The 14,362-nt window shown below is 40.0% G+C and overlaps 1 protein-coding gene across 4 annotated transcripts in view; it reads left to right on the top strand.

The window, feature by feature from the left end:
• LOC132403001 (ADP-ribose glycohydrolase MACROD1-like) overlaps positions 1 to 14,362 on the top strand; it is a 1,163,451-nt gene that overhangs the window by 72,681 nt on the left and 1,076,408 nt on the right. For all 4 annotated transcript variants that reach the window (XM_059986201.1, XM_059986200.1, XM_059986202.1 and 1 more), the window contains one exon: positions 8,878 to 8,946. In XM_059986201.1, coding sequence (XP_059842184.1) covers positions 8,878 to 8,946 — 69 coding nt within the window. The remainder of the gene's footprint in view (positions 1 to 8,877; positions 8,947 to 14,362) is intronic.

The following is a 14,362-nucleotide window of genomic DNA, read 5'->3' as shown; positions in this document are numbered from 1 at the left end:
ATGGCCTACCCCTTACTCTGACATTGTACCCTCTGGTCCTGGACTCTTCAGCCAGGAGAAATATCTTCCCTTTATCACCTGTTAAAATACTTCAAGAATTTAGTACAGTTTCAATACATCCCTCATTCTTAACTCCTTGAGAATGCAGTCCATAATCTCTTTGACCTCTCCTCTACATCAAACCTAAATTAGCGAGTCTTGTTGATAGGGAAGCAGGTTATAATGATCAATTAAGGAGATGAGCTGAGGAATGCAAGTCGTTTTCAATGTAGATGAACATTTTGGCTATTGAAACCAGGTTGAACTTATACAGGGAATAATAAAGTAGTGATGAGTGTTGTGGAACAGAGGCACCTGGTAGTACTTGTGCAGAGTTCACTGAAAATGGCCACGCAAGGAGACAGGGTGATGATGAAGATGTTTAGCATGCTGGCTTTCATCAGTCAAGGCTTGGAGGATACTGCCTGGACTGGAGATTCTGAGTTGTGGGGAGAAGTTGGCCATGTTAGATCTTTGTTCCTTGGAGTGTGGAAGCATGAGAGATGACCTCATTGAACTTCATAAAATCATGAGGGGTATAGATAAGATGAATGGTAATAGTCTTTTCTCCTGGGTTGGGAAGTCCAAGATTTGAGGGCATGGATACAAGATAAGAGGATAGAAATTTAAAAGAGACTGCCAGGTAAGTTTATATTGAGCTTTTGGAATGGACTAACAGAGGAGATGTCGAGGCAGGTAGAATTGCAGCATTCAAGAGGTATTTGGGCAGGTACATGCTTTTGGAATGGACTAACAGAGGAGATGTCGAGGCAGGTAGAATTGCAACATTCAAGAGGTATTTGGGCAGGTACATGGAGGGCAGGGGCTTAGAGAATTATGGGCTGAAAGTTGGCAACTGGGACTGACAAGGAGGATGCTGTGGTCAGTGTGGATCTGTTGGGCCTGTTTCTGTGCTGTATTACTCTAGGACTCTGATTATATTAAGCAATCAAGAAGTGGTTAGTAAATCTTCACGACACTCCCTCTGTGGCAAGAATATCTGTCCTTGGTCATGAAAATGCACAGAATTTCATGTTTGATTTCGCCAAGGCCAATAGAATTTGCAGTGAGCCTTCCCTACTGTCATAAACACTAACATGGTGTTTGCCTTCTGAATTGCTTCTAACATTTGCTCGTTGCCCTTCAGTGACTTGTACAAGCCTGAATGCACAAACCACCAGGTTCAAGGACAGTTTCTACCCTACTGTTATTAGACTATTGAAAGGGCCTCTTGTATGATAAGATGGACTCTTGACCTCACAATCTATCCTGTTGTGATATTGCACTTTAGCACTTACCTACACTGTACTTTTGCATTTCGCTGTCCCCACAAGATCTCAGTTTTGCCCCACCAGAAGCTGGATGAATCATGAGATCCACGATCTGTTAGGGGCTGTATTGGTGGCGTGGGTAAGAGACTTGGATGACATCTCCTTCTACAAAATAAAACCAAGCAATGTTTCACTCCCAGATGAACACAACGCCTTTTTATGCTTGCTTTGATCGACAGTACAAGGAGGCACCTTCACGAACCTCTACAAACCCTGGCAACCTGTGATTCCTGTCTCTGAGGCCAGCGTCTGAGCATCTTTCAGGTGGGTGAAGGCATCTGACCCAGATGACATATCTGGCTGAGTACTGAAGACCTGTACTAATCAACTGGCTGAAGTTTTTACAGTTTGCTTCAACTTTCACTTCAACAGTCTGAAGTGCCCATCTGCTTCAAGCAGGCATCAATCATGCACAGGAAGAACGTGGTAACCGACCTCAATGAATATCCGTCCAGTAGCACATCCATCCATCAAGAGGTTGGTCATGCCTGTGGAGTGATCTGGGTCTCCTGCAATTTGTCTACTGTCACAACAAGTCAACTGCAGATGCCACTTCATTGGCTCTTCGGTCAGCTCTGAAATACCTGGATAATGAAGTTGCTCTTCGTTGACTACAGCTCAGCATTCAACACTGTCAACCCCTTGATAATTAGCACTAAGCTCCAACTTCTGGGCCCTGGTACCTCTGTTGTGTGACTAGATCCTCGATGTCCTCACTGGCAGACACCAGTTAGTACGGATTGGCAACACTATCTCCTTCACATGCACCATCAGCACAGGTGCTGTGTGCTTAAACCGCTGCTTTAATTATGATTGTATTGCTAAGTGCAGCTCCAATGCCATATTTAACTTTGCTGATATCATCACTGTTGTTGGCCAAATCAAAGGTAGTGACAAATCGGCATATAGAATGGAGATTGAAAATCTGTTTGAGTTGTGCCACAACAACAACCTGTCACCCAATGTCAGCAAAATCAAAGTGCTGATTATTGACTACAGGAGAAGGAAGTCAGAGGTCCAAGAGCCTGTTTTCATTAGGGAAGCAGAGATGGAGAAGGCCAGTAGCTTTAAATTCCCTGTACTTTATTTTAAGTTTGTATAGATTAAGCATGACACCAAAAATTTTTGACAAGCTTCTATAGATGTACAATGGAGGGTATCCCAAATGGTTTTGTTATGGCCTGGTATAGGACCACCAATAGCCAGAAATGGAGAGTGGTGGATACAGCTCAGTGCATCACAGAATAAGTCCTCCCACCTTTGAGTACATTTATATGGAGTGATGACATCTGGAAGCAATTTCCATCATCAAGGACCCACACCACCTAGGCCATGATCTCTTCTCACCGGATCCAGGAAGAATTATTTTCCTACAACTATTTGGCTCCTGAGTGCAAACTTCATTTAACTTCACTTACCAATACTCTGAACTGATTTGATGACCAATGACTCACTTTCAAGTATTCTTTACACCTCATTCTCGGTATTATTTTTATTTGCCATTGGTGTTTGTTGGTCTTTGTTTAGGGATAGATTTTTAATAAAATATAGCTGCATTTCTTTTTTCTGGTAAATGCCTACAAAAAATGTATCTCCAGGTTGTATATGTTACTATATATATACTTAGATAACAAATGTACTCGAAACTTTGAACTTAAACCTTATGTCAGTAGCTGTTGGACTTTGTTCTGCATGAGCATTGTTTACCTTATATTAACTCAATGCATTTTGTAATGACTTCATCTATATGAACAGTAGGTGTGACAACATTTTCATTGTATCTTGGTAAATGTGACAGTAATAATAAGCCAGACTAAACATCTAAGACCCTATGAAATCTCATACCACTTATCAAGTACTCAAGCTTTCAACTGTGGCACCCAAGCAGATAACTCATTTTTTTCCTGATATTATGTTAAAATCTGCTATGTTTTCACCCACTCATTTGCCTCCTTACATTCTCTTCCATATTCAATTCCATCCAGTTCTTTACCTTAAAGAAACAAATGTAGAAACCTGACATTTGATCCAACAGTTAATACATTTTGTGGAGAAAAACTGGAACCCAAAAGCTGACTCTTGGAATAACCAACTCCAGCACCCAGATTCCTCTAGATTGTGAGTACTATCATGTCTCATCCACCTCTAATTTTCCTTTATCAACAGTATGTATCACATCTTCCAAGGACTCCAGTGAATTAGTTACACATGATTTCTTTTCCAAAAAACCATGTTTTTATTACTTTGATTTCTAACTATTCTGCTGTAATTTCTTCTATAATGGCTTCAAGTATTTTCTCTACTATAGCTAAATGTAGTTTCCTGCTCCTTTTTTGAATCAAGTAGTTTTTTTTTTCCACATTCCTTGGTATTTTCTCTGAATCCAAAGACTTGAGGGAAAGTTAAAACAAAACAAGGCAATCACTCTATCGTTAGCCAATTTGTAAAAGAATCAAGGATGCAGTCCTTCAGGATCTAATTTAACAGTTTAAAACTCCAACAGTTTGCTCAGTATCACTTCCCTGGTGATTTGTAATTTTTCTGAGTCCTCTTTCTTTTCCGATTACAGATGTATAGTTATGTCCAATCTCTTTCAATGTACTCCCGAATTGTTGATATGAGTGTATTCCTATTCCTAATTCTATTTGTTTGTAGTTAAGTATTTGAGTTGTTAAGGCATAAGTATAATACGACAGGAAAACACGAGCGCCATCCAGTGCTCTGTCTGCTTTCTTCAGCTGATATCTATAATTTCATGATTAGACACAGACCAACTAGAGGAAAGCAAGTTTTGTTCTAACACCCACAAAATGCTGGAGGAACTCATTCAGGACATGAAGAAGGGTCTCAGTCCAAGCCATTGACTATTTATTTATTTTCATAGATGCTGCCTGACCTGCTGAGTTTCTCAAGCATTTTCAGCATCTGCAGAACCTTTTGTGATTTGGTTTTGTTTTATTTGGGTTGGGTGGTTTTATTTCCAAGTGCCTTTATATAACATCTTCTCAAGTGTTCATCAGGGTTGACTAGTAAATGAAATCTGACACCAGACCACAAAGGAGAAGTATACACTTGATACATGGCAAGGGTTTTAAGGATGAAAGGTGAAGTCGAGCTTCCTGTCATATCCCAAGTGCATGTATGGCAGGTAACATGAAAATCTCACTTGGAGCCACATCATAGACACATAATATTAGAAACATGTTCCCAAGAAAAACATAAACTAAATATAAATTATACAATATTGTACAAAAAGAATACATTTAGAATAATTTTTAAAAAGTCTATTGTAGTCAAAGTGGTCAAAATGTTGCTATACTGATGGTAGTGTTGTGCAGATTGGTTTCAAAACCAGATGGTTGAAGAGAAGTATTCTTGGAAAATGCAGATGAGCAGAAAGAGGGGTTTATGGAGGAATTCCAGTTGGTTGAAGGCACAAATGGAGAAGGGATTAAAATTGAGAAGGATCCAGACACCAGTGAGATGGCATTGGGTTTGCTGACAATGAAGTTCTAAACTCAAACAAAGCTCTTAAGCCCTATCAGATATAAATTCCATGAGTATTCCCACTGAACAGAAATAATACTGTAACTATCCAATCTTCAAAGACTTGTTCACTTCCCTGTTTGCCCTCCATGGCAAGTTTAGTTGCTAATACCCACTTTTCATGTTGTGAGTCTCCTCTCCCTACCAAAGAGAAGATACTTCCAACAAAAAAGAGTAGTTTAAAACACAGCAACAATTAAGGGTCTCTGCTTGAAACATTGATTTTTGTTTTGTTCATTTCTATGGATGTTGCCTGATGTGCTGAGTTTCTCCAGCATTTTATGTATTTTCTTTAAAACATAGTTCTTTTATTTTTAGTGAGGCACACTGCAATCCAAACAACACTCTTAAAATGCATTTAAGCTCTAAGGGTTTCTATCTTAAATACTTCCAAATCACAAAGCATATCCTAAGCATAAAACACAAAGAATTACCAAAACAAGGGTATGGTTCCTATAAACTAAAAACACTCAGTACCACAATGCAGACGAACAAGTCATCCATCGCAGAAACTGAAACTGGAGGAATGGAGTCCAGTTCATCCCGTGTTTCTTTCATGTGCAAGATTTTAAATCCTATTGTTGCTGCAAAACCAAAAAAAAAATCATTTATATGCAGAGGGCAGAAGAATAATAAAGAAGAAAAAGCTTCCATTCTGTACGTTTTTAGTTGACGGTTTAAATAAGGTGAATATAGATTACTTTTATTAGGATAGATGATGATTGCTTAGTCTATGTTTTAGAGTGCACACCATTGCCACCAGGAACAACTTCCTCACTGTTTTGTTCCTGAAGCCTTGAGATTGACAGTAGAGCAACAAAGCTGCTTTCTGACTTAATTTCACATCCCCCAGGGTCCCTTTCCCAACCTTTAATATACCAAGAACTGGTAACCAAAATTAGATAGTAAGAAAGCATTACAAGCAGGTAACAAAAATGAATAAGGAAATTTGTGTTAGGGTCAAACCCCCAATATAAAGGCTCCCATTGCCTTTATATCTGTGTTCATTTCTCTACCTGGTGACACCACAAGTTAACTGATCAAAATTCTTATGAATTTAGTTGCCTTACTGTATATATCTTATGCTTAGTATTATGGTTATCAAAATGTAAGTCTTCTCCAATCCTGCAAGTTCTGATTTTTAGTTCCTTGCCCATCTACAGTTTTCTGTTCTGCCTTATGGTAAATCTATATCCTGCAAATAGGCTTTGGAGCCCAACTTTGTCCTCTCTATTTCTGATGCCCTAAAGCTAGCAGTGATATTATGTATCGATATTTTAAAGCTTAGTTCGGAGCAACTTTCTTTTTCCATTGCAGCAGAAGTCAAATTTTGCATAAACATTATGAGAATCCCATTGTGCTAGTACTTTCCTGATGCAGAAAGCTTTACACGTGTGCAAAACAGGAAAATATGTAGAACTCCAAATACTTAAAGTGATATTCTCATGTAGTTGGAGAACAGGATTGCAGTGAGTAGATGATAATCTATTTAAAGTTCTCCTTCTGGTCAGACCTCTATGGATTTTAACACATGCAGCATTTCTCTTCCCCTTACACTAAACCCTTCTAGAGAATTATGAGAAATATCATGAATGAAAGCCTGACATGTGAAAATGAAAGTTGAATGTCTTGATGGAAATGTCAAAGAGCTAAAGCAAATAATTGAAATATTCATAGAAAACAATTTTTGCAATCTTTGTCACAAACAGGAGAGAATCTGCAGATGCTGAAAATCTGAGCAACACACAAAATGCTGGAGGAACTCAGCAGGCCAGGCAGCATCTATGGGGAAAAAAAGTACAGTTGATATTTCAGACCAAAACCATTCAGCAGGACTGGAGAAAAAAGCTGAGGAGCATATTTAAAAGTTAGGGGGAGGAGAGAGAGGTGGGAGGAATGAAGTAAAGAGCTGGGAAGTTGATTGGTAAAAGAAAAAGAAGGCCATGGGAGAAAGAAAAAGGGGGAAGAAACACCAGAGAGAGGCAATGGGCGGGCAAGGAGATGAAGTGAGAGAGGGAAAAATGGATGGGAAATGAAGGGGGGGGGGAGCTGGGTGGGGGGCATTATTGGAAATTTGAGAAATCGATGTTCATACCATCAGGTTGGAGGCGACCAAAGCAGAATGTAAGGTTTTGTTCTTCCGACCTAAGTGTGGCCTCATCACAATATATCAGAATGGGAAATGGAATTAAAACAGGTGGCCTCTGGGATATCCCACTTGTTCTGGCGCAAGGAACGTAGATGCTTGGTGAAGTGGTCTCCCAACCTATGCTGGGTCTCACCGATATACATGAGGCTTTCATTCTAGAACGAAGGAGATGTCCTCCTTTTTCAAAGAAAGGAACTTCCCTTTTTCCAACATCAATGCTGTCCTCAACTGCATTGCTTCCATTTCACGCACGTCTACTCTTACCCCATCCTCCCACCACCCTACCAGGGATAGGGTTCCTCTTGTCCTCACTTAACCAACCCACCAGTCTCTGCACCCAGCACATAATTCTCCAAAACATACGCCATCTCCAACAGGATCCCAGCACCAAGCACATCTTCCCCACCCTCCCCACTGTCTGTTTTCCACAGCGATCGCTCCCTATGCGACACCCTTGTCCTTTCATCCCTCCCCAGTGATCTCCCTCCTGGCACTTATCCCTGCAAGTGGAACAAGTGCTACATCTGCACCTGCGCCACCTCCACCACCTCCTTCACTATCATTCAGGGCCCTAAACAGTCCTTCCAGGTGAGGTGACACTTCACCTGTGACTCTGTTGGGGTCATTTACTGTGTCCGTTGCTCCCCGTGGACACGATGTAGATTGGGAGACTGCTTCACCAAACACTCCATCTGCCAGAACAAGCAGGATCTCCCAGTGGCCACTCAATTTTAATTCCACTTCCCATTCCCATTCCAATATGCCCATCCATGACCTCCTCCACTGTCGTGATGAGGCCACACTTAGGTTGGAGAAGCAACACCTTATATTCTATTTGGGTAGCCTCCAACCTGATGGCATGAACATCGATTTCTCAAACTCCCGGTAATGACCCTCCTCCCCCTTCACCGTTTTCCATACCCCTTTCCCTCTCTCACGTTATCTCCTTGCCCATCCATCACCTCCCTGTGGTGCTCCTTACTCCATTTTCTTTCTTCCATGGCCTTCTGTCTCTTTTACCAATCAACTTCTCAGCTCTACTTCATCCCTCCCCCTTCAAGTTTCACCCATCACCTTGTGTTTCTCTCTCCCCTCCCCCCACCTTTTAAATTTACTCCTAGGCTTTTTTTCTCCAGTGCTGCCTAAGGGTTTGGCTTGAAACGTCAACTGTACTGTGCTTTTTTTTTCCACTGGTGCTGCCTGGCCTGATGAGTTTGGAATCTCCGTAGTTCTCTAATGTGAGGCATCTGTTAGTCATGTGAGACCATGGATCTGCTCCTGGAAAGTCTTGCTTCAGTGTCCTCCGCAGGGCGCAGGGTTGTATGGAAGACTGGCAGTTTCCCCATGCAGTGAGTCTTCCCTCTCCACACCACTGATGTTGTCCAAGAGTTCTCTAATAAAGCTGGATATGTACATGTGCACCTCTATCTGTGGATGGATGTTACAAAGCATTTATTCAGCAAAGTTTGGGTACGGTGCTCTGTAAACTTAAGAAAAAAGTTGACAGAGCAAAATTATTTTTCTAATGTAAACACTTCAGTTTTTAAACACTTTCTTAACCCGAGAAGCAAACGTTTTGAACCTGCAGACAACGTGGACAGACACATAGATACTTTGAATATGTTTATATGTGACTTTCCAGGCACAATTTAAAAATGAAAATTGTTGGAACTTCCACATTCATTATGCACCACAGAACTATATTTGAGTTATTGCTGGAATCAGTTATGCCTTTTATCAGTTTAAAGTTCTTAAAACAAGCTATTCTGTGCACCTATCTTGAAATATTTTTTCATGTATTTTTTGCAACAGAGATATATTTGAAAGAAAAGCTGGAGAGTAAAGAACATGATGAATATTCTCCAGTGAAGGAAGATACTAGTAAGTTTTCTTTCTGATCAATGTTCTTTCCAAAAAAGCTGTAATTTCAGCATTTACTCTTCTCTGCCATAATTATAAACTGATTATTTTCATTAATTCTCCTTGTGGTTTATAATGCTGGCAATATCATTTGCATTCCTACGAAATATGAAAAAACACCTGAATGTTAAACTGCATTGTGAAAAATTCTGTTTGACATACCAGAGGAATGATCTGGTAGCAAAAGAGTCAAAGCTGAAGGAATACAACAAGGTGTTGTCTGTAATGCAGGGCGGTAGTGGTAAGGAGAGATTGTATAGACTTGTATAAAGGTTTCTAAAGAGGGACGTAGACGGTCAGAATAATCTTCCCAGGGCGCAAGTTTAATTTGAGAGGGGAGAACTTTAAAGTAGATTTGAGAGAAATTTTTCACATAGTATTTGGTAAATACCTAGAATAAGGTATGAGAAGAGGTGGATACAAACAACATTTAAAAGGTATTTGAACAGGTACCTGGTTAGGAAAGATGTGGAGGGCTGCAGGTCCAATGTGGGTAAATAGGATTAGCATAGATCGGCATAATGATCAGCATAAACAAGAAGGGAAAAATGCCCATTTCGGTGGTGTATGCTTCCAAAAATGTATCAAATTGCTGAAAGGAAAAGAAAATGATTTAAAAAGACAAACATCTCTTTATTTTTACCCAAATAGATTAGAAGTATTTTGCTCATTATTAACTAAAACCAGAAGAATGACTACTTGTGCATCTCTGTGCTATTCCACTTAAGTGTGTACAGGTGGCCTCCGTTTTTCGAACGTTCGCTTTACAACAGCTCGCTGTTACTAAAGACCTACATTAGTACCTGTTTTCGCTAACCAAAGAGGAGTTTCACTTTTATGCGAAAAAAGACGCCTGCTTTATACGTGTGTTTACCCCAAGAAAGACTGCCATGACAGTTAGGCCTTGTGTGTGCATGTGTGTATGTGCCGATGTTTTTTTTCTCCAAATCGATTTTGGCTTGCTGTCTTCCCCATTCTGATAAGTGAAACTACACTGTATATACAATATTTCTTCTTTATATAGGCTGTATATTTATCATATCATTCCTGCTTTTACTATATGTTCGTGTTATTTTAGGTTTTATGTGTTATTTGGAAAGATATGGTAGTTTATTTTTTTTGGGTTTGGGAATGCTCAAAAATTTTTCCCATATAAATTAATGATAATTGCTTCTTCCCTTTACGACATTTTGGCTTACGAAAGATTTGATAGGAACGCTCTACCTTTGGATAGCGGGGGAAACCTGTAGATGACATGAGGAAATGCAGACTTTAAGTAGTCCTTGATTCCAAATTTCATGAATATTGTACCTTCTGCGAGAACATCATTTCTGTGCCATGGATAAATATGCTGATGGCAGTGACATTCTTTACATTACAGTCATGGTGTGTTTAGCTCAATCAGTTCAATCTGGTGTTCATATTCTGCAGGAGTTACCTTTTGTCCTCTTTTATGTAATCCCATCTACATATCTCACTGTTATTTCTAATTAGGCTACCTTTAAACTTTTCTTATGACTTGTCAATAAATATGAGTCTCATCTCTAAGCAGACCCTCCAATCAATTTGTCTTTTGTACCATTCAGATTTTAGTTATTTTAAATTAGACCATCAGCTTTTTCAGTTACTTGTGTGTGGTTCCCTCTCTAAACATGTTTAATCTCCTTCCACATTCCAGACATCTCTTTGCTGCAGCACTTTACCATCTGAACTGATATAACACAAGAATTGATAATGCTATTTTATTAACTCTCGTGTGAAATATCTTGGAATGTTTTACTGCATGAAAGGCTCTATATAAAACAGGTAATATTTTCCATGAAGTCACTGAATAGCCATAAAAAACTGCAGATTGCTTATCCATAGGTCAACCCTGGAATGGAAAAAGTACTGGATACAGCCCAGTCCATCAGAGGTAAAGCTATCCCCACCAATGAACACATCTACATGGAGTGTTGTTGCAGGAAGGCAGCATCCATTACCACCCAGGTCATGCTCTCTTCTTGCTGCTGCCATCAGGAAGAAGGTACCGGAACCTCAGAACTCACTGCATCAGCTTTAGGAACAGTTATTACCCCTCAACCATCAGGTTCCTGAACTAGAGGGGATAACTTCACTTGCCCCATCACTGAACTGTTCCCATTAACCTATGGGCTCACTTTCAAAGACTCTTCATCTCATATTCTTGAAGTGTATTGCTTATTTATTATTGTTATTTTTTCCTTTCTTTTTGTATTTGCACAGTTTGTTGTCTTTTGCACACTTGTCTGCCCTGTTGGTGCAGTCTTTCATTGATTCTATTATGGTTCTTGGATTTATTGTGTATGGCTGAAAAAATTAAATCTCAGGGTTGTATATGGTGACATAGATGTACTTTGACAAGAACTTTACATTGATTTTGAACCCAAGCTTTGTACCCATCCATCCATCCCGCTCTGTGTCCCTCTGAGAGAATCTGAGCTACTTCTTGATTAAGGATTTTGATTCATGCACCAGAAATATTAAACCATGAAGTCTCAAAGATTGTGACTTCAACCACTAAAATAAAGACAATGGCTCTTCAGGGTTTACTGACCAGACTGAAGACTATTTTTCAGAAGATGGAGTAACACAGTTTCCACTAACAATTCCAAGGTGGTGGTTCACTCATTGCTATGGAGCAGTGACTTCCTTACAATTAAAATTTGAGGGTTTTGAATTTAAAGGGAATGTACAACATATTGGTATGAATCTACTTCGAGCACCAAGCAGTGTGAATCATCCCAGTGGAGATTTATGCAGCACTACCAAGTACTTAAAGACCTATGCTGATCAATTGGCTGGAGGGTTCACTGAGATTTTTAATTTCTTGCTTCAGCAGTATGAGGTACCCACCTGCTTTAAGCAGGCTTCAATTACACCAGTGCCCAAGAAGAACATGGTAACCTACCTCAATCACTACCATCCAGTAGCACTTACATTCATGGTAATGAAGTGTTTTGGGAGGTTGGCAATTAAACGTATCACTCCCGCATGCCATCATGCAGATGCCATCTCATTAGCTCCTCACTCAGCCATGGAACATCTGAACAGCAAAGATGCATACATTAGGATGCTCTTTATCATCTAGAGCTAGCTCATCATTTAATATTATCATCCCCTCAACTCGACTCAATAAGCTTCTGGACTTCAGGCTCAGTATCTCCTTGTGCAATTGGAACCTTGATTTCCTGACTTGCGGACTCCATTCAGTTTGGATTGATAACAACATCTTCTCCACGATCTCCATCAGCACAGGTGCATCACAAGGCTATGTGCTTAGCCTCCTGATTTACACATACAACTGTGTGGCTAAGCATAGTTCCAATGCTATATTCAACGTGAGCTGGCAACACAACTTTCATAGGCCAAATCAAAAGTGGTGATGAATCAGCACAGAGGAGGGAAATCGAAAACCTGTCTGAGTGGCGCCGTAACAACAACACTGAATGGTGTGAGTAGCATGAGCTGCCTTAATGACTTTGTCCAGTGATAAAATGCTTTGAGAGTTTGATTATGGCTAGAATCAACTCCTGCCTCAGCAAGGACCCAGACCCACTGCAGCTTGCCTGTTGCCACAATAGGTCTGTGGCAGCTGTAATCACAATGGCTTTTTACACACCTCTAACTCACCTGGGCAATACAAACGTCTTGTCAGAGTGCTGTTTGTTGACTATTACTCAGTGTTTAACACCGTAATTCCCACAGTCCTGATTGATAAGCTACAGAACCTGTGCCTTTGTACCTCTCTTTACAATTGGTTTCTTATTTTCCTGACCAGAAGATCACAATCTGTGCAGATTAGGAATAATATCTCCTTGCTGACACTCAATACTGGCATATCTCAAAATGTCTACTTAGCCCACTGCTCTACTGTCTTTATAACCATGACTGTGTGGCTAGGTATAGCTCTAATGCTATCTGTAAATTTGCTGATGATGCAACCATTGATGGTAGAATCTCAGATGTACATGAGAGGGCATACAAGAGCGAGATATACCATTTAGTTGAGTGGTGTTGCAGCAACAATATTTCACTCAATGTCAGTAGACCAAAGAGCTGATTGTGGACTTCAGGAAGGGTAAGACAAGAGAACACGAACCGAGCCTCATAGAGGAAGGGATCAGAAGTGGAGACAGTGAGCTATTTCAAGCTTCTGCATGTCATATCTTTTGAGGATCAAACCTAGTACCAACATATCGATGCAGCTATACAGAAGGCAAGACTGCGGCTATATTTCATTCGGAGTTGGAAGAGATTTTGCCTGTCACCTAAAACACTCAAACTTCTACAAATGTACCATGGAGAGCTTTCTGACAGGCTGTATAATTCTCTGGTGTTGGGTGGGGGGGGGGGGTGCTACTGCATAGGTTTGAAGGAAGCTACAAAAAGTTACAAAGCTAGTCAGCTCTATCTTGGGTACTAACCTCTGTAGTACCCAACATCTTCAAGGACTGGTGCCTCAGAAAGGTGACATCCATTATTAAGGATCCCCATCACCCAAATCATTCCCTCTTTTCATTATTACCGTCAGGAAGGAGATACAGAAGCCTAAAGGCACACACTCAGCTTCTTCCCCTTTGCGATCTGATTTCTAAATGGACATTGAATCTGTGAGTACTATCTCACTTTTTCAATATTATTTTCTGTTTTTGCACTATTTTTAAGTTAACTATTTAATATACATATATATTACTGTGACTTTTTTTCTATATTATCATGTATTGCATGGTACTGATGCCACAAAGTTTACAGATTTCACAACAGATGCTGGTGATATTAAGCCTGATTCTGATTCTTGCTCAATGTCAGTAAGACCAAGAAGCTGATGTTATGTACCAGCAGCAATAGGTCACAAACTGTCAGGTTTTAATGCTAAAACCACTATCTTTATTTGTATCTACTCAAAATATAGAGAATTAAACAAAATAAACAGAAGTTAACCGTGTATTGCGTGTGTGTGTGTGTGTGTGTGTGTGTGTGTGTGGCTCCCAAACAATCAAGTTTAGGAACAATCATTTAAGTCTTAAGATTCAGATGGCAAAGCAGAAAAGTTCAATAATCCATGGAATAAATGATGGGCGAGATGTGTAAATCCATGTTAAAATGTAGAGAGAAGGCAATTACGAAGAAATCCACAGATTCCAAACAAGATAACAGTACCAAAGATCTTATCCATTGAGTTGTTCTGAAATCCACGTAGAAATAAGGTGACAGTCACAAAATATCCTTTCTTACCACATAACACCCCCAAATCCAGGTAAGGGTCAACAACAGTGGTCCCACAGGATATTCCAACAAAATCCATGTATGGATTATATGAAGTGGCAGTCTCTCTCTCTCTCTCTCTCTCTCTCTC

Source organism: Hypanus sabinus, chromosome 12, assembly GCF_030144855.1.
Source record: "Hypanus sabinus isolate sHypSab1 chromosome 12, sHypSab1.hap1, whole genome shotgun sequence".
NCBI classification, from domain to species: Eukaryota; Metazoa; Chordata; class Chondrichthyes; order Myliobatiformes; family Dasyatidae; genus Hypanus; species Hypanus sabinus.
The sequence above is the reverse complement of the archived record's forward strand: the minus strand, read 5'-3'. Positions and strand labels throughout refer to the sequence as shown.